The sequence below is a fragment of the Poecilia latipinna genome, unplaced genomic scaffold (genome assembly GCF_001443285.1).
Source record: "Poecilia latipinna isolate Pla-1442-1.1 unplaced genomic scaffold, P_latipinna-1.0 Scaffold2996, whole genome shotgun sequence".
Lineage (NCBI taxonomy): Eukaryota > Metazoa > Chordata > Actinopteri > Cyprinodontiformes > Poeciliidae > Poecilia > Poecilia latipinna.
Window position 1 is genome coordinate 1 of NW_015115612.1, and position 25,400 is coordinate 25,400.

A 25,400-nucleotide genomic window follows, 5' to 3' on the forward strand; every position below is an offset into this window, starting at 1 on the left:
AATATGTTTTTGTTCTAAACAGGAATAAATCAATGCAAATCCTGGTTCCTGTCGTGATCCATTCTACACCTGTTACAGTAGCACAGAGTATTTGAGTTTAGTAAGTGAGAAAAATCAGTTTGATCAGTTAAGAAGTCTCACCCAGTTCCCTTTTTGGCAATTGTGTCAAAGCACGACAAGTTATGTGGAGCAGAACAGCAAACCTTTCTACACAAATAAACGCTTGATCATCTCTGATTACGCCACGCACAGGGCAGATTAATAATGACTGGTAGACAAAGGCCTCGGTGATGCAGACATCTGTCACTGAAAATGACTGAATGGCCGGGGTTTAAATGTGGGGGATGTGGCCACGTCGCAGTGAAAAGGGAGAGCGAGACCCCGAGCATCTGTCGTCCTATTCAAAGAAAACAGATCTTCATCCTTAAGTTGCAGCTTATTGGTCCTGCAACATTTTTTCCCCCCCTCCTGCTAATTATACTGAGATTACAAGAGAGAGAGCAGCCTGACTTTTCTTCACAGATCAAGACAGAGTGTTTCCACAATCTGCAGAGACAGAAGGTAATGGATTACACGTCAGTACGGGGCCAAGAGGTGTGGCCTCACTGAAGCCTTGACAAGAGTTAAAATCCAAGCTGTAAAACATTCGGGCCAGAGCAAATCCCAGCTGAAGACTTTGTTTCACTCACATACACGAAGCAGTGGATCGTGTGTTCAACAACAAGCCAGCAACCGAGAGCGTATGGGCACCTATCTATCAACCATGAGAAATGTGGCAAACTTTACTGTTCTGTACTGTTGCGATTGTCCCGACTCAGACAGTCAGGAACACATCAATCATTGAAAGCGAAGGATTCTGGTCTGTCTCCAAACGCAATACAGCTTCTTGTTTTCATGTCTGGTTTGACTTTTTTTTTTTTTTTTTTAATCTGCAATACTATATTTAAAATAATAATAATAAAAAAACAGCTGGAAAAAAATGTCACAGTCGGTCCAAGTTGACATTTGCTGACCAAACCAGGCTTTATATCTTCGTCTATATTTTTGACTCTTTGATACCGAGTCGTTTTGTGCATTCTGAGATTCGAAGAGGAAAAACGAAAGGTTGACCGGTGGTTTGCAGAAGAAGTGTTCGTGCCACCTGAAATGTTTGCATGTTTTTCACATTGCAACCACAGACTCGGTGTGTTTTGGAGGGAATTTCATCTGGAAGTCAAATATAACTTAAAGCGCAGGGAAAACGACCCGTGTGTTTCTAAATCACTCACAATTAAAATGTAAAACGCAGCTGTGCATTCAACCCCCATTTACTTTGACACCCCTAAATATAACCCAGTAAAGACAAATATTGTCAGAAATGACCTAATTACTAATTATTAGACACCAGCATAAATACAACTGTTTGGAAAGTCTTTCGTGACGTATAAACACCTGCAGCAGCTGTAATTGCAGTGGTTCAGAAATCATTTTCCAGAATTATAACTAATCAACTACACAAGACAGATCTTCTTTCTCAGTGTGCTCATTTATTTATTTATTTATTTATTTATTGCAAACATTCTGGCCTCTCCAGCTGAGCTTCCATTCAAAACCTCATTAAGCTAAAAGTCCTGCAGTTGAGAAAATGTCAGAACTTCGTGTATTCAACCTCAGTGTCCATCTCACAGTCCGCCGGTTTGGAGCAGAGGACCCTCGCGTCCAATCGGGATGGGACAGACATGGAGGACAGCAGGACCAGTAATGTCCCGTCTCTCCTTCCAATGAGAGCAGCCGGCCGCCTGCGCCTCCATCCCCGGCCGCGGCCCTCCCAGTGATGATGTAATGTCATGAATATTGAAACAGGTTGGCTGGAGCTCGGGAGGCGGTCCAGTCAGCATCTCCTCTCTCCTCTTCATCACCACTATCTGCCCGAGATTCGACAAAGCGGAACAGAAAAGGTAAGAAATTGATTCCGGGATGATTATTTTCAGAATTAAAGGTTTAGTTTGTTTGTTTGTTTGTAAAAAAAAAAAAAAAAGAAAATAGAAGAAAACACACAGGTTTTGCGTGAATTAGGCAGCAGTAACCGGGATGAAGGACAACGTTGGACTGTTGTCCATATTGTTTTCTGTAGCTGCTGTCAGGCCGGCAACGTGGCTGGTTTGCTGTTGCTTCTCCTAGAATGTGGAACGGAGTTGCGCTTTCTCTTTATTCAGACTCATTTAATGTCGCTCAGCTGAATCAATGGATGAAAAAGAAGCTCTTCATTATTAGAGCTTTAAAAGCCCCACACGCACACAAAAGAAAAACTAAATGAATCATGTTAGCAATTAAATAGACTTAAAAAAAAGAGATATTTGTTTTCCCATCAAGTGGCCTAAGACACTTCTGTTTATCTGCTCCTCCATCCGTTCGAGTCGGCTTACTGAGTCATCCGGCATGTAGGATGTGGCGGATGAAATGATGGCTGACAGGAAGCAGCTCCACTCTTTATGAGTTGGTGCTTCTCGTCCAGCGTCGAAGCTGCTTTTGTTGCCGTTGAATCCGATCAGAACCGTTTCACTGACATCAGCGCTCTGGTGTCAGTGAAACGGCAGCGAGGTTTAATTGGTTGTCTGCCGCCTCAGCTCAGTGACATTACATTTCCCTCTCTGCCCGCTCGTTGGGCGCATCTGACGCAAATGTCTAACTACCCGAACTGCAGCTGATCTCACACAAAAGGCAGGAATCAAACGGAGACCCAAAAGGGCAAACTGCATAATCATTGATCACATTGTATCCCCACCTAGCCCCACCCCCGCCTTTTGCTGGCAACTTTCCACTGACAAGAGCCTAATCTTATTACCTTCGATTGGGTTCATGGGGAACCATTTTTCTTCTTCTTCTTTCCCTAATTCATTGTTTTCCACAGGGCAAGACAAAGAAACTTGGGAGACATTGGTGGACCTGTAGAGCGATCTCTACAGATTCTTATTAGTCTGGACACAGATGGAGAGGGTGGATACTAACGAGAATGAACTGATCCTCTGACACCATGATGAACCCATCCTCTGCCGACTCCTCTCGGCAGCCAGACAATAGCAGCCGGAAGCAGGCGCGCTCGTCGTCTCCAGCCGGTGTCAAGGAAACCGGATCTAAAACTGTGCAGAAGGGCAGCGGCTCGGCTAAGCCCGTCACACCAAAGCAAGCGGCAGCAAGTGGAGCAGGAGGAGCAGGAGGAGGAGGAGGCAGAGGTAGTCGAGGTCATTCTCCCGTTTCCACAGGCAGGGAGCGGCAGGCCGGAAGTGCTCCTCCCGGCAGAGGCGCGGCCGCTGTCCAGTCTGCTGGTGCTGAAAGCCCGACACCGAGCAGGCCCGCGGCGGCGCAGGCAACCGAAGACTCCGCCCGCCCCACCACCGCCGGCGCCGCCGGCGACGCCTCCTCGCCCTCCAGAGCCGATTCGAGCCGCGTTGTCTCCGACCAGCCGTGCGCATCCAAGTCCCCGAAACTGAGGAGCAAAAACCCGAGAGGCGCAGAGTCCGCCTCAGCTGGAGGCGGCAGCAGCAGCAATAAGAAGAGCTCTAAAAGCACTGTGGGATGCGGACCCGGTTTCTGGAAGGAAGGATGCTTGCAGTCCGAACTGATACAGTTTCACTTGAATAAAAGCCTGGGGAAGAAAGGAGCCAAGATGCAGACAAAGTCCGCGTCTCCGCCAGCGTCGGAGCCGGAGCCGGAGCTGTCCCCCGAGCCCGCCGCTCCACAGCCGTCTGCACAGCCCGACGAGAGGCTGCAAGAAGAAATCGAGAGGCTGGAGGACGAAAATGAAGATTTAAAGGTAAATATAGCTAAAGATGCACACACACAAACAAACACACACACGAACCGCAGCATCAGCTACACCTGTTGTATTTGCATGCGTGGGGGGGGGGGTTGTCATTTTTATTTGCTGCATGCAATGATCTGATAAAGCTGATTCGCCGTTTTCAAGATTGAGATTGAGGAGATGCGGGCAGAGATGGATGAGATGCGGGACACTTTCTATGAAGAGGACGCCTGTCAGCTGCAGGACATGCGCAGAGAGTTGGAGAGGGCCAACAAAAACTGTCGCATCCTCCAATACCGGCTGAAGAAGGCCGAGAGGAAGAGGCTGAGGTTTAATGAAAGCGGCCAAGTGGATGGAGAGCTCCTCAGAAGTCTGGAGCAAGACCTGAAGGTAAGTCCGTGATGCCTGTAATCTGCCCTTATGTATGAAAAACAGCTTTTTGCCCTTAAAGTGACTTTTTATTCATATTTTTGCCAAGTTACACCGGTTTGATGTGACAGATCAACACAAAATAGTGCGTTATAGTAAAGATTGCGGACTGATTTTCACAACTTGTCAGAAATTAAACCTTGCAAAGAATCACATGTTTTGTATTTAGCCTCTTTGTTGAGTCATTTCTGGCTACATTAACATTTTGGATTCAGATGTATTGAAGCAGAGTCCTAAACCAGTGCCATCGATTGTGGTCATCAGGACCCACTGTCCTGCATCTTTTATTGTTTCCCTGCCGTCACACACCGCCAGACTTAAACAAACGACCTTTAGCCTGGCGTTTACGAAAACATTCACAAGGCACTGTGTGTTTGCCTTTCTTGGCCTCTTCCTGCAGGTGGCAAAGGACGTGTCGGTGCGCCTGCACCACGAACTGGAGAATGTCGAGGAGAAGAGGACAAGGACGGAGGAGGAGAACGAGAAGCTGAGGCAGCAGCTGATAGAAGTGGAGGTCACCAAACAGGCCCTGCAAAATGAGCTGGAGAAAGCCAGAGAGGTGAGAAAGAAAGTCGAGGCGACGCGTTTGTTCGTTTTTCTACTTCGTTGGGTCAGACGGGGAGGAAAATTAAACTTGATTAAAATCGATTTGGATGGCAATGGAGTGGGAATGAGGAAAGACAATGTGTAACTAAAAAAAAAAAAAGCAGCAGATAAAGAGTGCAATTTCAAGTAGTGACAAGGCAGGATGCAGTGAAGGTGGCTAGAAAGAAATGTTTCATACTGTAATAAGCAGCTGTAGAGCCCTGAAACTATGTTAGGAATGTGGATTTTATTGGTCATTTGGGTAAACCATTCATTTAAGTTTATGCTTAAATATGGTTATTTTTTAAATTATTATTTCAGAGATTTCTGTCGAAATAATCCCTCCTTAAGAGCGACACAATGCATGATGGGAGTGGAAAGTTCATGACCCGTGATTTCGTACCGTACAGAGAGAACTATGCACACTGTACGCTCGAATCGTGGATTTTGTTGTACAAAGGCAAAAATCTATATGCGTTTTTAAGTTCTTCTTAAGGGTAAAACACGACCTTTCACTGGTTTATGGGACTGAGTTAGGTTTTCAAGGATTTTCATTAACACACAAAACCAAAAATGCATAAAATGACTCAAACTTAAGTAGCCTCGCCTCCTGCTTGTTTGTGCATTTCAATCCTCCCCCCCTCCCAGAACAACTCCTTTCAATTAATTGCAACACAACACATTTCTGACCCCGTAAATTGTTCTTAGGGATGTTTTTGATTGTGTGCTTCAAAAACAGAAAATAAAATCTGAGCAGCCTGATTTATATTTTAAAATGTTGCCCAGTGATAGGATTTATTAATTAGTGAGAGTTTTTTTTCTGTAAATAAACTTGGTAATGTAAAAAAAAATTTGGATTAAATCACCACTTTCAGTTTGAAAACAATATGACATAATTGCCATTGCTTCTGTGCAGCTCTCCCTGAAAAGAAAAGGAAGTAAGGACGCGCAGAGAACTGAGAAAAAGATGCCACAGACGCCCGTTGAGGTGAGTCAAGTCTTGTGTTTACTCAACCACTGAGTACTAAACCTCCATGGATATTTTAAGTAATAAGGCCTAAATTGCACAATTCCCAGACAATTAGTAATACCCTGTAAGATGTTTCACATTTTGTTCCATTTAATCTGTTCTATTCACATTTAACGTGACCAACAAAACAATACAGTGTAATTGTTACGCAAGAAGAAGAAGGAAGCATTATTTTTAAAAGCTTTTTCCGAATAAAATCAAGTGTGCTGTGCATCTGCATTTTGACCCCGAGTCAAAATACATATTCTACTGTAATGAAAATTGTAGGTGCTTAAGACATAAAGAAGTCACAGAAACCAGAGCAAGTAAAAAGCAACCTTACCATTTTGCAGGAAGAAAATGAGGACCTGAGGTGCCAGCTCGCCTTCATCAAGGAGGAAGCCATCTTAATGAGAAAAAAGATGGCGAAGATCGACAAAGAGAAGGATCGTCTGGAGCAGGAGCTGCAGAAGTACCGCTCCTTCTATGGGGACGTGGACAGCCCGCTGCCCAAAGGCGAGGCCGGGGGGCCTCCCACCACCCGGGAGTCTGAGCTGAAGCTCCGCTTGCGCCTGGTGGAAGAGGAGGCAAACATCCTGGGGAGGAAGATTGTGGAGCTGGAGGTGGAGAACAGAGGACTGAAGGCTGAACTGGATGACATGAGAGAGGACAGGTACCCTCATCTCAATCAACACTTTAGATGTTAAAATGTGATGGGAATTTGAAAAGTGAAGAATTTTATTTGATATTTGAAAGCTTGTCCTTTTCTTTTTTCTTTTTTTTTTTTTTTAAAGAAAGCCAGCAAACCTAAACTTATATTTACCTGTATTTTCTAGTCTGGCAGCAGGAGGGGATGGCAGTGGCGGCGGCAGCCAGCAGAGCAGGGAGCAAGGCGAGGCTTTGTCCGAACTAAGGCAGCAGCTGCAGCTGGTGGAGGATGAGGCAGAACTCCTCCGCAGGAACTTAGCTGATGTAGAAGAAGAGAATAAAAAGGTTTGTTGGGTGGATTACATAAAATATATATATATTTATGTATGTTCTGCTGTTTTACACCAATTAAATTCCAAACTTTCTGCTGTTTGACCAGCCACCTCACCAAAGATTGAATTTACATTTCCTCAGGTAACAAATGAGCTCAATAAGCTCAAATACAAGGCTGGGTCCCATGAGGCCGGATCAAGACACGGAGGAGGTTTGTTTGCTTTTTGAAATGAAAACTATGTTGCACGGCAAATAAATGATTTCACTTGAGAGTAGGGTTGGGCAATATGACTGAAAAACATGTCATGACACAAGCATTTCACATCAGGCGCTGATAATTATTGATTTTTTTTGTTTGTTTGTTTTAAAAATATGAATTACTGCCAAACTGGTGATATGACCTTTCCTGTTTTATCCACAATTTCTTCTGGAGCTGTTGTATTCATTTTCACCTGTAACTGCTGCTGTGCAAGTTATTTAACAGGTTGTTGCTAGGTAACCAAAGAGAGAGTGAGTTAGTTGATGCCACTCTCTTTGCTTAGCTGACTTTGAGAGGTTGAGCAGTTAAAGCCTTTCCTCTGCTCACATGCCCCATAATTCTGTTTTGCGAAATTGTTTAACATAATATCCGATGTGCTTTGTATTGATATTGATCGCGTGTCTATCACGATATATATTGTTATCGATTCATTGCCCAGCCCTACTTGAGAGATCACTTCCTTATTTACTAACGTAGCAGTAGGAACGATCCCATATGTCTTCCAAGAGCATTATTGAATTATGCTAGTGCTTGAAGTTCATTTTCACTTTTACTTGCCTTCAGGTGGGGGTGATCAGGCTAAACTGGAGGCGCTCCAAGAGGAGCTGAAAGCGGCACGCCTGCAGATCAATGAACTGAGCGGCAAAGTCATGCAGCTCCAGTACGAAAACCGCGTGCTGCTCTCCAACATGCAGCGCTACGACCTGGCCTCCCACCTGGGCATCCGCGGCAGCCCGCGGGATAGCGACGCGGAGAGTGACGGGGGCCGGGACGACGACACTCCGTCGGCCTCCGCCGCTTCCCCTCGCCTCCTCCCGCCGCACCGCAAGCGTGAGGGCCCCATCGGGGGAGAGAGCGACTCCGACGAGGTGAGAAACCTCCGCTGCCTCACCCCGACGCGCTCCCTTTACTCTCCAGTAGATAGCCGTTTTTTATCCAGAAGCCTGCGGGACCGGCAGCAGATGATAGACATCCGCATTGAGGCCGAGAGGCTGGGCCGGACCATCGACAGGCTCATCGCTGACACCAGCACTATCATCGCTGAGGCCCGAGTGTACGTAACCAACGGGGAGCTGTTTGCCAGGCTGGATGAGGAGGAAGAAGGTGGCAGGTAATAAACAAATAAATAATAAATCACTAGACTGCATTGTGAAAACCCTGGATTCAGCTTTTCCACGTCTGCTCTGCAGGATTAGAGAGCATGAGCTGCTGTATCGAATCAATGCCCAGATGAAAGCTTTCAGGAAAGAGCTGCAGACCTTCATAGACCGTCTGGATGTCCCCAAGCAGGACGACAAACAGCCAGAAGAACCGCTGTCTGTAAGCCACTGCAGACGAACGCACCTCTGTGGTTTCCTTGTAGAGTTTTCTCATTCTGATCAACTGCAATCCTGCTCTTCACATCCACCCAGATGTTTCAACCCATTATTTTGCTCATCCTCATCCTCGTTCTGTTTTCCTCGCTCTCTTATGCCACCATTTTCAAACTGGTATTTCTTTTCACCCTGTTCTTTGTTCTGTAAAGCACACGCTCAAGACCACGCAGTGCACTTTTCTTTTTCATATTGTTTGCTACATTATTCGTTCATCTTAAGTTCTGTTCTGTTACGTTCAACGCATCGCATACGGTCACTCAAGGTACAGGACAGTTCCACTTCCCCAAGTACGACTCCAATCATCCGTGGACTGCGATTGCTTGCCACACCCTGGACAAAGCGTAGCTTAGGAGTGATGCTGGAGAGTTAGGTGAGTGTTGTCGCATATGAATTCACTTTCAAGCACACACTGAAAAACTCGAGCCCATTGTGTTTTAAGCAAGCTCTGGGATCGTTGCAAGAAAGGACAAAAAAGAAAAAAAGAATCTGTTTACTAAACTGTGAACAGCTTGAAACCACATTGTGTAGACTGCACTCGGTTTATTTTTATGTAATTCATCCACTGGGGGGTTTTGAATGGGTCAACGAAACAACGGTTTCTGAGATATTCCCAGCTCGTCCGACATTTGCTATACATCTGGGTGCAGCCAGAGGGGGACGGTGCATGTTGAGGTTTGGGTTACAGCAGCAGTGGTGCGTTGCAGTGAAAATGCATCCAGTAACTCAGGTTCATGCCCACAATAACAGTGACCGTTATTGTCAGTGCTACATTTGTTTTGTTTCCTGAAAGCCCCTCTGTGCTGAGTCACTGAGCTGATGGTATGATGTGTAACTCATCATCTTTTGGTCGTCTTTTGTAACACAGTAGATTCAAAACACAAACATACAGACAGACCACAAAATGTGTGGGGTTTCCGTGTACTTGTCATTCTTTGTAATGTTCTGCGTAATGTTTTCCTCTGTAAGAAGTATTCACAGCCCCGGAACTTTTTCATTTTATTAGGAACCCCACTCACTCCTTCCTTCCAAAAATTCTCTGCGCTTAGCTTTGTCTTCTCATCAGCTGTGACCACTTTCCTTAACCCACGGCACGATGCTGCTTCACCACACATGTTTAGGATGGTGTGCAACGTGTGCTTAAGTTTGGTTTCATCTGATGTTTGCCATGTACATGATATGTGACAAACTTTAAACAAGGCTTTTAAAAAAAATGGCTCTCTTCTTCCATAAAGGTCATATTTGTGGAGGCCTCTGAAGGCACAGAACAGTTTTATTCAATTTCACACTCTCTATCAACTAATTCAATGACTTCTGAAAGCGACTTGTTACACCAGACTTTATTTCAGGATATCATCAGATTAAAGGAGGTTGGATAAAAATGAATGCCACACATCTAGTTTTTTTTTGTTTGTTTTTTTTTTTTTACACAATTGCAGAGCCATGTATCGCTTTCTTTCAACTTCCCAATCATGTGGCACTTTTCATTGGTTTATCACATGAGATCCAAATATAATGGAGTTAACCATGGTTGTATTTTTGACAAAATGCAAATAGAGAAAGATAAAAAAAAAAATAAAATAGACACTGTGCGTGTCTTGAAAGCTTCCCTGTGCTGAGTCACTGAGCGGGTGACGTTATGTGCAAGAAATGGTCTATTGGTCATTTACAGAAGAAAAATGACAAATATGTGGGCATATGTTTTCTGTAATGTTCTATATTTTTCTTGTATCTTTGATTATTCTATGCGTCTTTCTTTTATTTTGCATCAAGTTATGGTATTTACCCATATCTTGAGAGTCACTAAACCTCCAGATATTGATGCTACCCCTTTATATCATCGTTTTTTGTGCTTGGTTATTTTTTTAAACCTTTTTTTCATTCTCATTCTCGAAAAGCTATGCATTTTTGTTATAAGAGTACAAGTTCATCATTACAGACCCTTTTAGCCCTCCACATAGACAGAGAGACTGGCGTTTTACCTATTTGGATTGTGGGTTTTTGCAGCAATAGACTATTTAAAAATAGCCACGGGTGGGGTCTGCAGACCCAGCACAAAAATGTGCAGATGGGGGGTTCTCGTCTGGCCACCAGGATGGGAGGTGGACTCGGTCCGCTTCTTTTATCCCACCGGTGGGATGTTGCACGTCACACACTGTCTTAGGGCCAGCTGTGGGAGGAAGAGGAGGAGAGACACGAGTAGGAGGGAGGGAGGAAGGGAGGAAGGGGAATTTTATTCCAGTTAATGAAAGCATCATTTTAACTGCAGGCATTCCCCCTCACTGCAGTTGTTTTTAACAGTGCTGTTGCGTCCCAGCCCAGACCAAGTGTTCAAGTGTTTCAGCTGTCCGAAAAGTAGCTGGGCAATTGGTGGCTGTTTTAAAATAAGGACGACCACTTCCACGTCCCAGAACCTTACAAGACGTACGGTAAGGCTGCAAATAGCGTGTGCTTCGTACGAGTTAAGACTTTAGACCGCGAACTTTAAAGGTAGCTAGCTGGTATGTGGCTTACGAGTTTACGACTAGGATAAGGTGACAGTTATGAACAAATGAACATCGTTTTCATGTGGAGTTGTGTGGCTGTCTGCTTTCTAGGTTAATGGACGCCCACCCCTCTTTGCTCTCCTCGTGACAGTCAGCCTCCTCTCATACTTCAGCTAACAGCAGAAACAAACCTGCTTTGTTTACAGCCAAGCTAAAGATAATTTGCTGTGCAAAAGTAGCAGTTTGTTAAACGCTTCCTCTTCTTGGCACTCAAAATGGGTCGTTTGCGGTCTCTTAAAAGAACCGACTGCTCACTTTTGGCCATCAAAGTTGCCGCGACGCGGTGCTCGAATCGATCCGTTGCCATGGCTACGGCGCAAGGTGGCGACGTAATTAAAAGACTTCGGTGTTGATTAAGGGGCTCTTCTTCCGCTGTCGCCTCTAGGCGTCGTTCAGCCTCAGAGAGAGAGAGAGAGAAAACTCCTGGTTACAGAGGGGTAAAAATACTCGCCGCTGCTGTTACATCAGAAGCACTCCGTGGTATTTTTGGGAGCTTCTCCTTTTTGCCTCGGAGTGTTTACGGGCGCCTGTCGCTTCAAGGGGACGGCTCATTCTTGGTTAGGACGCGCAAAAGAAAAGCAGCGCAGGTGGACAACCGAGAGCGGGTCTGTAAAGGACAAGGACTGAGCGAAGTGGGGGACCAGCATGGAATCTTGACCTCATCTTTGTGAAGACATGGAGACGGCCGAAGCATCCCGTCCCGTCCAGCGTGTCCCTGCGACGGTGACCAGGGGTGAAGCCGTGTGCCCGAGGCGGGATTTGGCCGGGTGTGGATAACTCCTAAAAGTTACTAAAGTTGATGTTGATGGAGGAGTCAGTGAACTGATCAAAACTGTTCAGAGCAGAAATGGCTGCTCACAACATCGTTTGGTGACTTTCCATTGCATATTTGAGTGTTTTATGTGCATGCATTTGAGCGATGTGGAGCGCCTTTATGAACGGCGCAGGGCTGCAGGGCGCCAGCGGCGGGGGCTACGTGCAGTCTCAGGGGTGGGAGTTTGTGCCTCGCTCCAGGATTGAGAAAGCTGACAGGGGCCGGGGCAAAAACCGCAGCCCGCTAAGGAGGATCTCCTCCCCGCCCACCGTTTTCAGCCACATCCAGGAGCCCCCGATCAGCGCTTCGCAAACTGGAGGAGAGGGAGGGGCAGGGACCCAGCAGCTCGAGGTCCTCAGGGGACAAATGTGGCCGGGCCCCGAACCCCAGCAGCAGCAGCAGCAAATGCACCACATGCGGCTTAAAAAGAAACTAGAGGATCTGAAAAAGCGACACGTTCAGGATAAAGAAGACTGGATGCGAGAGAAGGAGTCCTTATTGAGACAAGTTGCTGACATCCAAGTAATAGATTAGAAGGAATAATTTATTCAGCATTTCTGTACCAATATTAACCAAGGAGTTTATTTTTTTAAGTATGGCTCCCCACTCAGGGCATTTGTCATAAAAGAAAAAATCTTGGCCACAAGCTTTTCTATTTTCTATTGCTCATTAGAAGTCCAGTCAGTGGCAAACAGGAATGCGGTGGTGCCAACAGTAAGAGCAACTGAGGAGAGCAAGAAAACAACTTGGCTTTTACAAGCATATGATATCCACCCAACATAAAAAGCTGTTTTATAGTCTTTTAAACATCATAGTCCTGCATTTGACCATCTCTGGATAAAAATCTAAAACTCGTCGTCTGATCAAACCTGAACTGATTTATTTTTTCATGAACGGGAGTCAATTAAAAATTAATAAATTCGTTCATAATATGTGGGAAAGGCTTTATTCTTTTTGTACTCTCAAAAGGGAGCACTTTCAATCTTGTTTTATCCATAAGGTTTACATTAGATCAAAAAATGAACATCAAACTAAATGTTTGTTAGATAAGTATTAGAATCTATATATACATATAAATGACACAAAGCTTAGGATTTGCTCAAAGTCACGTCCATACAAGAACCACCACTTCCTGGTTCTTCGGAGCTTCAAATTCAGATTTTGTGAAGGTCAAACATGTGATCCACGCTTAACAAGAAAGCGGGATGCCGTTTGTGTATCAACGCAGGGTGGGGAGAACAGGAGGATTCTGCTGGACCTGAAGACGGTTCTGGAGGAGGTGCAGGCCGAGGTGAAGAAAGAGGAGGAGAAGAGGAGCGAGCTCCAGCTGCAGTACACCAGAGACAGATGTGCCTGGGAGCTTGAGAAAGCTGAGCTCAAATGCAGGATTGCACAGGTGAGAGACGACCGGCCATGATGATCAGACTGTAGATTGTTTCTATGCACCGGTATTCAGTTGCTCTGCATGCTCAAAGTGTTTGAACATGTGCATGTGCGCACGCGTCTCCGCACAGCAATCAGCAATATTTCACGTGTAGATTTTCAGCTACGTGTGTGGCTGGTTGGTCATTTTCTGGTAACCCAACTGGAATTGCCAAGTCGGTATGCTACAGCCTCTATCCAAGTTTAGACAAAAAGGTTTTCACTGCGGGGACATGCTCTGTTAAACCCTGCTTAGAAAGACATTGATACTTTTAGCAGCTAGCTCTAAGGAAGATACATACTAGCCTATTACGTGGACAGCTACTGGCAGAAATACTGAGGGCTAAAGGGTTTGCATGGCAAAGAGAAGCCAAATGCGCTTCTCTTGAAAAAGAGCTTTTCTTCTCTTCACAGGACTACAGTTTTAGGGATCAGAAATGGGACTTATTTGGCTGCTGCAAGTCCAAAACTGATTGGACTTTTTCACCATTTAGACAGAGAAAAACAAACTTTTAAGCCAACAAATTCTCATTTATTAATTTGTACATTTAGACTACTTCGCTGTACTTGTATACTTTATCTATATTCAGTTGAGCCTCATGTGATTTGTATCAAAGACTCAAAACGAATTTATTCCTCACACAGACCCCCCTCCCTTCTTTGAATCTAGAACCAGAAAGAAAAAGTGGAGAATAGTGGTTCAACAGTCCTGTTGGCTAGTCATGTGAAACCATTGATGATGAGATAACAGATATTCTAGCTTTGCTAGAACACACAGACACAAAATCTCCACCCTCATCTATGTTTGTGTTGTTTTGCTCACAACTAGCTTTTATTCTTAAGATTCTGTAAATAGAGCAGGGAAATGTGATTTGGAGTGTGGCCAGGCAGAGCAGGATTAGACCCTTTGTAAGACTTGTTTTGTCTGGATGCCATGTCCAACCACAGATGACACGTTCGCCAGCATATTTACTAAGCGATAAGCTGAGTCTTTTTATGAGGCTTAGAAAACGACGCCAGGAATTTGAAGTTAGACTCAAGACAACTATAAATTTACACAAATAGACTTTACACGCCAGCACCCGGCTCGTCTTAAAGATTTTGTAGAAATGCACAGAGAAATGGAACAACATTCAGCTCGACTCATCCTGACTCGTGAAGACTCAAAGACTTGATTGTTTTACAGTTGGTGACCAAACTATCCGTAAAAACTCAGTTGGTCTTAAAGAGACAGATATAAAGATTTCTACAATATTTCATGGCGGTTCTGTGGTTAATTCAGGCTGTGAGAGAGAGCAAAACTTTAAGCAGACAACGTAAAGGCTTAACGGTATACAGCAAAGTTTGTCTATTTTTTTTATACACCACTGTTTCCAGTTAGTTTAGCCAGTCGTGCTGGTTTCTAGTAAGAAACGTTAAAGGCAGTTTAAAAGGTCACCTGTGCCGTCATCAGTTTTTTTTGTATGCTGATTGTGTCACTGTCCGTGCTCCAAAAATAATGCTCAGTCACAATCGAAAACCCCCCCCCAAAAAAACAGTTTTTGAATGCCGTTCTGATACCTTCTTAAGCTACAATTATTAAAGAAAAATCAGAATAATGAAAAAGTTAAATCAGCTGGTTTGAAAAAAAGACTTGCAAAAAATGGAGATCACAAATTGGCTACAGATGTCCGATGGGTGAATCTCAAATATTTTATCATACATTTCCAACGTCCAAGACTCCTCCTGAAATATATACATTTTTTATGTTTTCTGATCAACTTACTTTGAGATGCTTTTGACTCGTCGATGGAAAAAACACAAAAAACACTTCATAAAGTAAACAGCCACATTCAAAACATACCGCACTATGTATATAGTTACTTTCAATTGAAGGATGAACAGTTGAAGATGCAAGAACCTGTCATTTTTCACATGTTGGTGTTACTGCACCAGTAAAGCTGAGAGTCTATATTTAGCTTCTGTGGAGGGAAAAGTGCAGGTGTTAAACAGCTAACGTGCTAGGGGCAGTTTGAGTGTTAACACTAATTGTTGTCCAGAATAGTACAGAGTTATGAAGTAATAGAGGAAAATTGTAGTGGGTTTCGCTGAAGTGCAGCCCTTTAGTCCAATCATCTGAGTCATGCAGACAGGGCAGGCTGAAATGAGCTCCTTTGAATAATTTTCTCTAATGATGCTGTTTGCATTCTGGCGAGTTAGAGCTGCTCGCTTTTGTTCCCTTTTTTTTTTTTTTTTAATTCGACTTCGAGTAGTAAAAGTGTCGGAAAATTTAGAAACACCAGATTCACTTAAGTTAAAGTGAAACGTTCAAGTGTTTGTTATCCGAGCTTTTACAGGAATGGCATCTGGACAATGTCACAATGAAACGTCTAGGAGTTAAATATCACATTATCACTTAAATTAGCCAACGCCGTTTACCCTCATGTATGCGGCCTGAATTTGAATCCGCTGATTCCCTTTTGGACACGTCCAGCACCAAATACCAAGAAAGCATCCAAGCTCTCTGGCTTCAGCTCAGGCCCCAGTATTTCCAGGCATGTTTCTCCGTGTGGCTCTGATTTATGAATGCTGCTGGCAGCTAGGATACATCTCATTCCGCGTTAGCAGTAAACTCCCCTTCCTCTCTTTACCTCGGCATCCCCCCCTCCTCCCACATCCTCTCAGAATGTGACATTGTACAGGGCTGGGTGTCCGCTATTAATAGTGGGTCACCCTGGTGACACAGTTACCTTTATAAACCCCGTGGCACTCAGAGGAGCCCAGGCTGGCTTCGAGTGTGCAGAGGTTGCTCTCTAAACAGACTCAGTGTAAAGTGTTGATGTGTAAATACCCGAGTGTCTCTCCAGGGGCTTCGTCGGGATTTTCACAGTCTATTCCCTGGACATCTGTAGTTGGACGAAACGACTTTCCCGTTCCAGTCATTTAAAACCGAGATTGTTTCTTTAATGCGAGTCCAAGCATCTTGTTTTTTGCATCTCGAGCCATGTTTACATTCGAAAGTTTATATAGATTGTGGACAGCAACCGTCATCATCCGTCTCTAATTGCGGAGGCCTCTGAGAAAAGCCGCGGGCAGACAGAAGATGTTGACTTGTTTTTCTACACCATAATTTCTTGACCCCAGGCCACAGTCAGAAATAGCAGCATGGAGAAAGGCTTTGGTCGGTGTCTGTGGCGGAACACAGAAATAACACACTTCGGCAGGCTCGTATGCAAAAGTTGCGTCCACGCTCGCTCGCACAGAGAGAGGAACACATCAACGTACAGAGGCGTTGTCTTGGGGATTCTTCCAGTTCCAAACCCAACATTCTTCCAATTTTTTTAAAACTAGCAGCAAAACTTCACACATACCACAGAATGTACACTGAAATACACCATCATTCCAGGTCTTCAAAATAGTATATTGGCTTGTTTACAGAATTCTATGTAAAATTCACTCCAAGCATTGCTTTAAGTACAGATAGTTTTTCATATAGTGACCTACAAAAGTATTCACACTCCTTGAACTTTTCCACATTTTGTCATGGTAAAAATCACAAACCACAATGGTTTTTTTTTTTGGAATTGCATAATAGACTAACACAGTGGTGATGGAGCATGAAGTTGTAAAGTGGGAGAGAAAGGACTAATGTTTGACTTTTCAATAAATAAAAATCAGAAAAGTATGAAATTTGTCTGCATCTCTGGATAGACAGCTTGCTAGCTGGCTATCCGGCTCATTAGCTAGCCGTCCTGTAAAGAAGAATAGGCAAAACTGTTTACTGTCCAACACTACAATGTTTGTAGATTTGCATTTTAGATGCCGAGAATGTAGTTCCAATATTGACTCAGGGGGAGCTGAACAAAATTTGCTTGTTAAGTGCTTTCTTTTTTGCTAAAAAAAAAAAAAAAAAACTATGAAAGCCATCTATCATTTTCCTTATACTGCTTCATCATGATTTAACATAAAATTCTAACAAAATATAGTAGCATTTGTAGTAGTAACACAAGTGGATTATGTAATATGGCAATTTTCCCTCATGACAGGATTTTATTTTCCTGTAAGACCAAATATTTCAGGGGAAAATTCCAGGTTGTTTAAAAACATGTAAAAACCCTTTAATCTAACTAATTAAACCGTTTACAGTTTAATTGAGTGGTGCATAGGCAGCAATAAAGAGTCTGGTCCACATTTGCACACAGATATCATCTGCATGTCACAAATCGTTGTTTTTCTTGAAAGCTTAAATTGGGTCACATCTGCAGACGTATGCTGCCCTGCCTCAACCTACCATTTCCTGCCCTGTATCCTGTGCTGAAGCACCATAGAAAATAAACTTGAACTTTGCATCTCTGAACCATCTGTGTGAGTTCTAACAGGATACACTCAATCCGTCTCCCTCTTCCCTCCTGTAAACCCACTCACACTCGTCCCCGTGGTACATTATTTCTCCACTTTCTCCATCTTCACTTCCTGCCGCTCCTTCATTCCTCCAATTCCACCTTCAACAAATTCTCCCACCACCGTCCCCACATGTCTCATCATCTGGCTCTCGTCTTTTGGTCTCCAACTGTAATATCCCATTATTCTCTATTCTGTTTCTACCTCTTTCTTCCTTGCCATCCTGCTCTCCAAGCTGGAAGCTAGAGAAGCCACAGGGTTAGGGAGCGGAGGCCTCCAGTCGCCCGCGGGTCTCGGATCGGTGACGTCACGGAGTCCCCGCGAATCGAACAGCGAGACCTCGACGGTCCGCCGGGAGAGGGAAGAGCAGCGGAGGATCCTGGCCGACACGCATTCTACAGCCATGGACCTGCGCTGTCGTCTGGATCACAACGAGAGGGACTGGCTGAGAGAGAAGGCCGAGCTGCTAGAAAGATTCGATGTGGAGAGGAGAGAGTGGGAGTGCCAGCTGAAGGACATGCAGAAGAAAATAGAAGAGGTGAGATGCTTGACAATAAGCTTGTAAGCCGGTTAACTAGTGTAAGACGAGAGCATGACGAAAAATGCTCTAAAGTCCTGATTAACAAGAATACTGTTTAATCAACACATTTTAAACTTTCCGTCAGTTTTGAAGATGTTTCTATGCCTGCAGTTTGTAACGGTACTCCTACTCGTCCTGTTCAACATCAGCCCTGTCAAAACTATTTTTGATCATTGACACTGCAGCGATTAAAGAGCGGAAAGAGTCAGCGGAGTTAACAGTTGTTATTTCCTTTTATCTGTGAAGAGAGACTGAAGCTGTCTACAGCTTGGGTTTATGCAATACCGGCTCTGACTTTAAAGTCTTTTAAAATGATTTTCATTTTTCTTGCACAACCACAGCTCCGACTGTGAGCAGCGGATTCATCATGTTAGCTAAGACATAAATCATCTCAACTCCCAGTTTTTGACTATAAATCTTTTGCGTTTATAGAAACCTGAGGATGACACTTTGATAACTAGGAAGCTGAAAATACATTGAGTAATTTTAGACTCAGTCATCAGTCTGTTCATCATCACACATCCACATAGATTGATATGCTTATAAGGTTAAAAGCAGCTTTGTTGAGGAAATTCAGCTTGTGTAGGTTGGCACAGAAAGAAGTTTAAACCAAATTTCTCTCAAATCTCTTATATTTCCTGCATTTTTACTGTATTATTTGTAACTTTTTGCAGCATAAAGCAGGATGTTTTGTATGGATGCACAGAAATAAAAAAAAACTACCAATGTCAATATCTGATAATATTATTATGGTCAAATACAGATAACTTATATGTGTATGTATATATAAAGATCATGACATATATAATAATATAATAATCGCTCTTCATCATTGTGAGATTGAAATAAATATCAGTTGTTAATCTTGACCGAGTTTTATTTATCGGACAGCTATCAATATGATAAAAAATGGCTAATATCGGCCAGTCCCGATGTTGGTGCCGATATGTATTCATCCCTAGTTTTTTTATCATCTATTTTTCTGTTTTGTGTTTCCAGCTGTACTGTGAGGTGAGATCCAGTCGAGGGGGTCCGGCCCTGGACGGCATGAAGCAGGACGACGACGCGGTGCTCCGACTCAGCATGCGCTCCACCAGCACGGGCTCCAGCCTGCTCAGCGACAACTCCCGGTCGGAGCTGCTCAGTAGCAGCACTCCGTCAGAACCAACCAGAAACCCACCTTCACCCAGATTAGGTCTGAACAGAAACATCAGCGCCGACGGCGGCAGCCCGTGTGGATTTAACGTGGATGCGCGGTTCAGTCAGAGCGATCCCTTACAATCCGAGCTTCTGGTTGAAACTAGATCCAGAGAAACCTGGAAGCAAGACTCGTCGGGTGATAAGAAAGCTGGAGGTGCAGCAGAGCTGGAGGCTTTTTACTGTGGCGCTCCGGATAGTGGGACGCCACAGGAATACGTTTCCATAGGGAGTGATAAAGGTCTCCAAGGAACTCCTCCGGAGAGTCCTCTCTGGGCCAGACTGAGTTACGGGAGTGACAAGAAAAAGAACACGACTGCGCTCAATGCTGTGAGTGTTTAAAGCTGATTTTCAATATGTGTTTGTTAATATCAGGGGACTATTTATGAAATATTTATTACTTCCCAATTACAAAACGATAATCTTGTCTCATTGTCTTTCTGTCTGTTGTGTCTTTCTTTCTCAGGCTCTAAAGGAAATCGCCCGCGTTAGCGAGGAGCTTTGTAGCTACCAGGACGAGATCAGGAAAAAGAGCGGAGATAAGAGGTGAATTTCTTTTTGCAAGCATCTTGATAACCAGAATCTGATGATTCTGGTTATCATCAGATAGTTAATATCATATGTGCCTCACTGTTGGAGAAAGGCAAATTTTATGTAGATGTTAATAAGTCCATGACTTGTACTTGAAACCAGATGTTTGCACAAAAAAAGACACTTTTTTCCCCCCAATTGATGACATTAAATCAAACTAGGATTGCCAGAATTGCTTTTTCTTCTTTCTTTAAAATTTGAATCGTACCGTACCTAAAATTTGATGTACACTTAATTATCTTGCTTTGTTGTGGCATCAGCAAAAACAAAAAAATCTCCCAACTGACCTAAAACAGGAAATATTTAGTCTGATTTAATATTTGACAGAGAAGAAAGAAGATACGCGTCATTTTTTTACTGTACCGAAATGCTTAGACTGAGTCTGGAAAATAATAGATTCTGCACATGGAAAACTTTAATTCTCACTTGTAAAGAAGTGAAATTAGACCATGCCATATTGGTGGGTTAAAGTTGTTTCCCAATTTCTTCTAGGAACCAATCCGAATCCCTGTGTCCATCTGAGGGACATGAAAAAAGCTTTCTGCAGGTAGAAGAGGCTCCTTGTGACCTCAGCCAGATCTACGATGACCTCCGGGCTCTGCAGCGAGAAAACTGGATCACGTTGTCACCAGAAAGCACCTGGAGAGCCAACAGAAGTTCAAGCGACACCTGGATGGCAAACACCTCTGACCCATATCCCTACAGAGACGCAGAGACAAGTCCTGGAGAATCCTCCGACATGGAGACGGCGGCTCCACCCATTCCTCCTCGTACTTCCTCCTGGAACCTAAACTCCTCTAATCCAGACACAGAACTCCACATCCCAGAGTCCCCTATGGCCACAATGAGGAAGTGCCATAGCCCCTGTGTTCTGTTGGACAGAAAGTGTAACAGCCCATCCATTGTCAGGAAGTTTGAGGCCATGCTTCAAGAGAATGAGGGAAAAGTCTTTAAAGACGGCGTGCTAACATCCTGCTCTACACCTTCCAACTCCAACTGCAACACGGGCTGCTGCCACAATCGCTGGTCCTGTGACGCCAGCAAGTTGACCCACAATAAACAGCTGATGTACGAGACTGTCCAGAAAAGCTTCTCCGAGGTCAACATATTGACTGCTGGGACAGATCTGTGCCCAGAGAAAAACAATGATGTCGGAAAGGTCCAAGTGTTTCCAGTTATCCAAGAATTCCCTGTGGATTCGATTTCACAAGGAAGTCCCAGCCTCCAGGGCTCCAGAAGAAACCTGATGCTGGAGCGAAAAACAGCCGAGTTCAACAGAACTTTGTTTCAGGCCGAGATGGGCCGGGGCGTGGATATACAAGAGACCCGTTTTGAGGCTTGCCAACCAGTGTTTGGAACATCAAGCCACATATTACCACCCAAAGACGCCACATCTCCATCCATGTGCTCTGATGTTTCCACTGACATCACAGATTCATATTCTAAAGTGTCGCCATCACCCTCCATCTCAACGTCTACCAAACAGAACACTGAATTGGAGCCAGTGCAGATGAGGAGCGCTTCCAAAGAAACACCTTCCGTCCTCTCGCTGGAAGAGCCGCATCCTGGACTCAAAGAGGCTCCAAAACCTTCCCAGAGTGAGGTCAAGCACAAACTGCGAAAAACAGGCAGCTTCTCCAGGAAATCCCAACAAAGAGCAACCCACGAGCCTCCTTCGTCTACAATCACCCAGCCAGACGAATCTGTGGAGAGTTCAAACTCCAACAGGGAAAATCCCCACGAAACAAAACCTCAGCCAGCCAGAGCCAGCGTCTCCCCGCTTCAGCCATCTGCCGAGAGCAAGAAAAGGCATGTGGCGCAGCCAAGACAGAGGTCAGACTCTCCTCTCCAGCTCGACTCCTCCAGACCCGTACTTCGCATCATGAACGAACATCCGTGGAAGCCTCTCACCCTTGCTGCGTACCCTCGACCGGAGGGCTCCAGATCCAACTACGGCGCCGTGGAAAGGATTCTGAAAAACTACGAAAGCGCCGCACGAGCGCAGCAGAACGAGATGGTTTCCAACCCCACAGAACTGGACATGCTGGACATGACCCCTCTGCCTTTAAGTCCCACTCTGAGACACATGCACACATCACCCACCGCACAGGTCAACCTCCACAGCATCAATGAGACGCAGCTGAAGGTGCAGGTGAGTCAAGCCTTGCCCTTCCTTAGCTGCACAGTTCAGTGTTCAGGTATTTCAGTTTGTAGATTAAAACTAAAACATGAAATCATGCATAACATTATGTTCACCTACCAAATAGTGTGTTGCCACTGGGCTTCAACTTATTATCATTTCAGTGATCGAGTGTTCGATCAACTATTCTGGCGATTAATCGATTAATCCGATTATAAAAACTGGCACATTCTGCAGATTTTTCATTTAAAACTTTTTTATACATTGGAAATGCATTAAAAGATGCAAATAAACAAATAATTAAATTCCGCTTTCGTATGAAAAGGAACATTTTATTGCCTAGCTATGCAATAACCTGGTATTCCTTTTGTATAAGCTTGATCATCTGCAGGAGACAAAATACTTCTAACATGTGAAAAGCTCAGCTCGTTCTACTTGATTTACCAACACCATGAAGAGCTAATGTGTCACTTTTTTGGATGAACCAATTAATTGGATTACAAAAGATGCTTAATATGAGATTTATTTAACAGAATTTGAACCAGATTAAGATGAAATTGCCACCTGAGGAGTTCTGGCTAGAACATATTTACAGATGAGGAAAGTTTTTTTTTTTAATCATAAATGCAAAATGTCAATTGTTTTGTACCATTTAGACTTAATTACTGCTCTGAGTACGTTCTTTCAACAAATGGCCTTTTTTGAGACTGCATACTCCAGTTAAAAATCAATCAACTACTAAATTAGTTTCAATAATCGATTAAACACGATTAATCGTTTCAGCCTTAGTTGCCTCCGCCCCGTTTTGTAGCCATGACCCATCAAGGCATGAACTCCAGCAGACGCCTGAAGGTGTGCTGCGGTCGCCAGCAACCAACATGCCAGCAGCAGATTCTGTCCTGTAAAGTGTGACCATGCTTGAAATGCGAGATAGAATCTTTGAAATGAAAACCACTATTACTAAATATTTATTTGCAATTTCTACTTCAGAGAAGAAAGCAGAAAAAAAAAAATCGATTAAAATTGGAAATTGGATCCGATATGAAAAAAGTTTTAGATTTTACTTCAATATGTGATATGGCGATATGTCTTGAACCTTCCTGTCAGTGGTCATAACGTTATGCCTGATCACTGTATATTTAACGGTTCGGTGAGACTGTATCCTCAAAGCTTGCCGTGTCAGTGGACCTGGAGGATCTTGTGCGTTGCTTTCTGTTCCAACACTTTGTTAAACAGTAAGTAATTGCCCTTGACAGAGGCCAGCTCTTGTGGGAATGTTGTTTATTTCTGGTATGTGCTAAGAGATAAAAGCAGGCCAGAGCCTCCATTATAATCTGGGCTTCTGGGCCACTCCATTGCTGAAAGGCTCCTGAGGAGCCGACAGTGAAACAGGCAGGGGACCGGCAGCCCGCACCAGCCTGATGTTGGACTCTAAGTCCTTCCAGAAGGCCCCGGTGATTTCTGGCCGTTGTGTGGTAATTACTGAAGTATCTGCAAGAAGCCGGCTGACTAACTGGCCTTGGCAGACCACAAAATGAGAATGCTGAAGTAATTGCGTTGCTTTAAAGTCATGCTAATCTTAAAGATGTTGTGGGAGTCATTATGAAGGCAACTTCGAGAACCTCATGAAAAGAACGAAATGGGGAGGACCACATTAGTGGAACTGTCAGAGATTAAACGCTGGTGATTCAGAAGAGTTGACGAGGGGAAAAAGTGCCTCACATGTCAGCTATCTTGACTTCAAATGCTCCCCCCCCCTTAGGGATCAAATCAATCAGAGCTACTTGTGTGACCTTTACGCAGGAGCGTGCTGATGTGTTTAGAGTTCCTGTTTGAAATATGCCCGTTATTTTCCCCAGGCTCAAGAAGACAACCGCTGGAACACGTGATGTTAAGTAACTGAGTGCGTCAGCTTGGATGCAGACGGAACAGCGGGATAATCCTAAATGCTAACTCTGCTGCCTCTCTACAGGAAGACGAAGAGTCCTCGGTCACGCCTCCCTCCGTCCACAAGAACTTTTCGAGGCCCGCCCGTCCTGCCAACCGTCGCCTCCCCTCCAGATGGGCCAGCCGCTCCCCCACTTCGTCCTCCTCTCCCTCGTCCTCTCCATGCACCACGCCTGTCATCCCCGCTTCCTTTCCCCTCCAGAAACACTCTTCCTCCTTCACTTACACACACGGCTTTCACATAGAGACCGCCATCATTTGAAACTCCAGGTTGTTGTGTTTTCGGAACCAACCAGAAGCCTTCACTGACGAACTCCGAACATTTTATCCTCTCTCTTTTTTTTTTTTCTTTTTTCCTCTTGTATACACCAAATCAATACGAAGGACAGAAAATGTATTCCGAATGTACTCATCGACAAACTGTGTTTGTGGCATCCTGTGGAACATACCTGATGAAAGAAGGTGAATAACTCCAAACAGCTACAAGTATCGTCATTATGGCCCAAGTGAACCTGCCAGGCGTAACGGACAGCATCTAATGAATAATCTGCTCAGGTCTGGATTCCAGCGTTGACCACTAGCGTAGCTTTACAAATCTACTAATAACAGCTTTTAACTAATTTATCTCTGCTACAGACTGGATTTACAACCTGAAAAAAAAAGAAAAAAAAGACTGTAGTTTCAATTAAAATGTGTGCATCAGTACGTTCAGCTCAGACATGGAGAGGTGGAGCAAAGATTTCTCCACACATGACATCCCTACCATAAAGTAACCCTGCAGCACATGACTGGACTGTACCTTGACTGTGACCAGAATATTTTGTTTTTCATTGAAGTTTGACTTTATGTTTATTATTGTGAAGCAAAAACAAAAAACATTTACTTTTAGTAATAGCTGCATAAAAATCGACTTTTTATAATATGTACCAAAGGCTGGTTTCTTGTGCATTTTCTTGATTTTTAAGTGCATTGTTTGGAATAAAATGCATCTTTTTTTGCCATAGCTAACATTTTTTTAAGGTTTGTGTGTAAACTGCATTTACAAGTCTGTTTTTTTTTTTTTTTGCATAACATGCTCCAAAAAAGAGATAGGAATGCCTTTTTTTTACTCTAACTAAATACTCATGTTTGAGGATGTTACTTTGCTAGGTAGTGTTTTTTTATGGCTGAAAGGTGGTGAAACACGATGCCTTTGCTGTTGGTTTTGTATAATAAACAATATTCCAATAATGCCTCAGTTTGACGTTTTTCACATTTTGCCATGTTAAAACCACAAAACTTTAATGTATGTTATCTTATTTGGGATTTTAAGCAGAAGACTGAAATAAAGTAGAACGTAGCTGGGAACTTGGAAAAAAAACTGATT

General features: G+C 43.9%; 1 protein-coding gene and 1 long non-coding RNA gene across 7 annotated transcripts; one reads left to right on the top strand and one right to left on the bottom strand.

The window, feature by feature from the left end:
* The first annotated feature begins 1,545 nt into the window (after positions 1-1,545).
* Positions 1,546-25,266, top strand: LOC106939836 (protein SOGA3-like). Of its 6 annotated transcripts, none has more exons than XM_015022397.1 (12): positions 1,547-1,937; positions 2,891-3,793; positions 3,947-4,171; positions 4,611-4,769; positions 5,712-5,783; positions 6,158-6,477; positions 6,641-6,797; positions 6,927-6,996; positions 7,609-8,155; positions 8,235-8,364; positions 8,457-8,790; positions 13,006-13,093. In XM_015022397.1, exons 2-11 carry the CDS (start codon positions 3,014-3,016, stop codon positions 8,565-8,567), a joined length of 2,571 nt encoding a protein of 856 aa, XP_014877883.1. In that variant the 5' UTR covers positions 1,547-1,937; positions 2,891-3,013; the 3' UTR covers positions 8,568-8,790; positions 13,006-13,093. The 6 variants fall into 6 exon arrangements, with proteins under 6 accessions (XP_014877885.1, XP_014877883.1, XP_014877884.1 ...); XM_015022398.1 differs by lacking the exon at positions 13,006-13,093 and adding an exon at positions 10,706-10,792; XM_015022399.1 differs by lacking the exons at positions 8,235-8,364; positions 8,457-8,790; positions 13,006-13,093 and having other exon boundaries at positions 1,546-1,937; positions 7,609-7,913; positions 7,985-8,121.
* Positions 6,368-10,699, bottom strand: LOC106939842 (uncharacterized). The gene is made up of 3 exons (XR_001422927.1): positions 10,400-10,699; positions 6,628-6,771; positions 6,368-6,454 (listed from the first exon to the last, which is right to left on the bottom strand). It is a non-coding gene; the product is annotated as an uncharacterized LOC106939842 (long non-coding RNA).
* Positions 25,267-25,400: the final 134 nt, after the last annotated feature.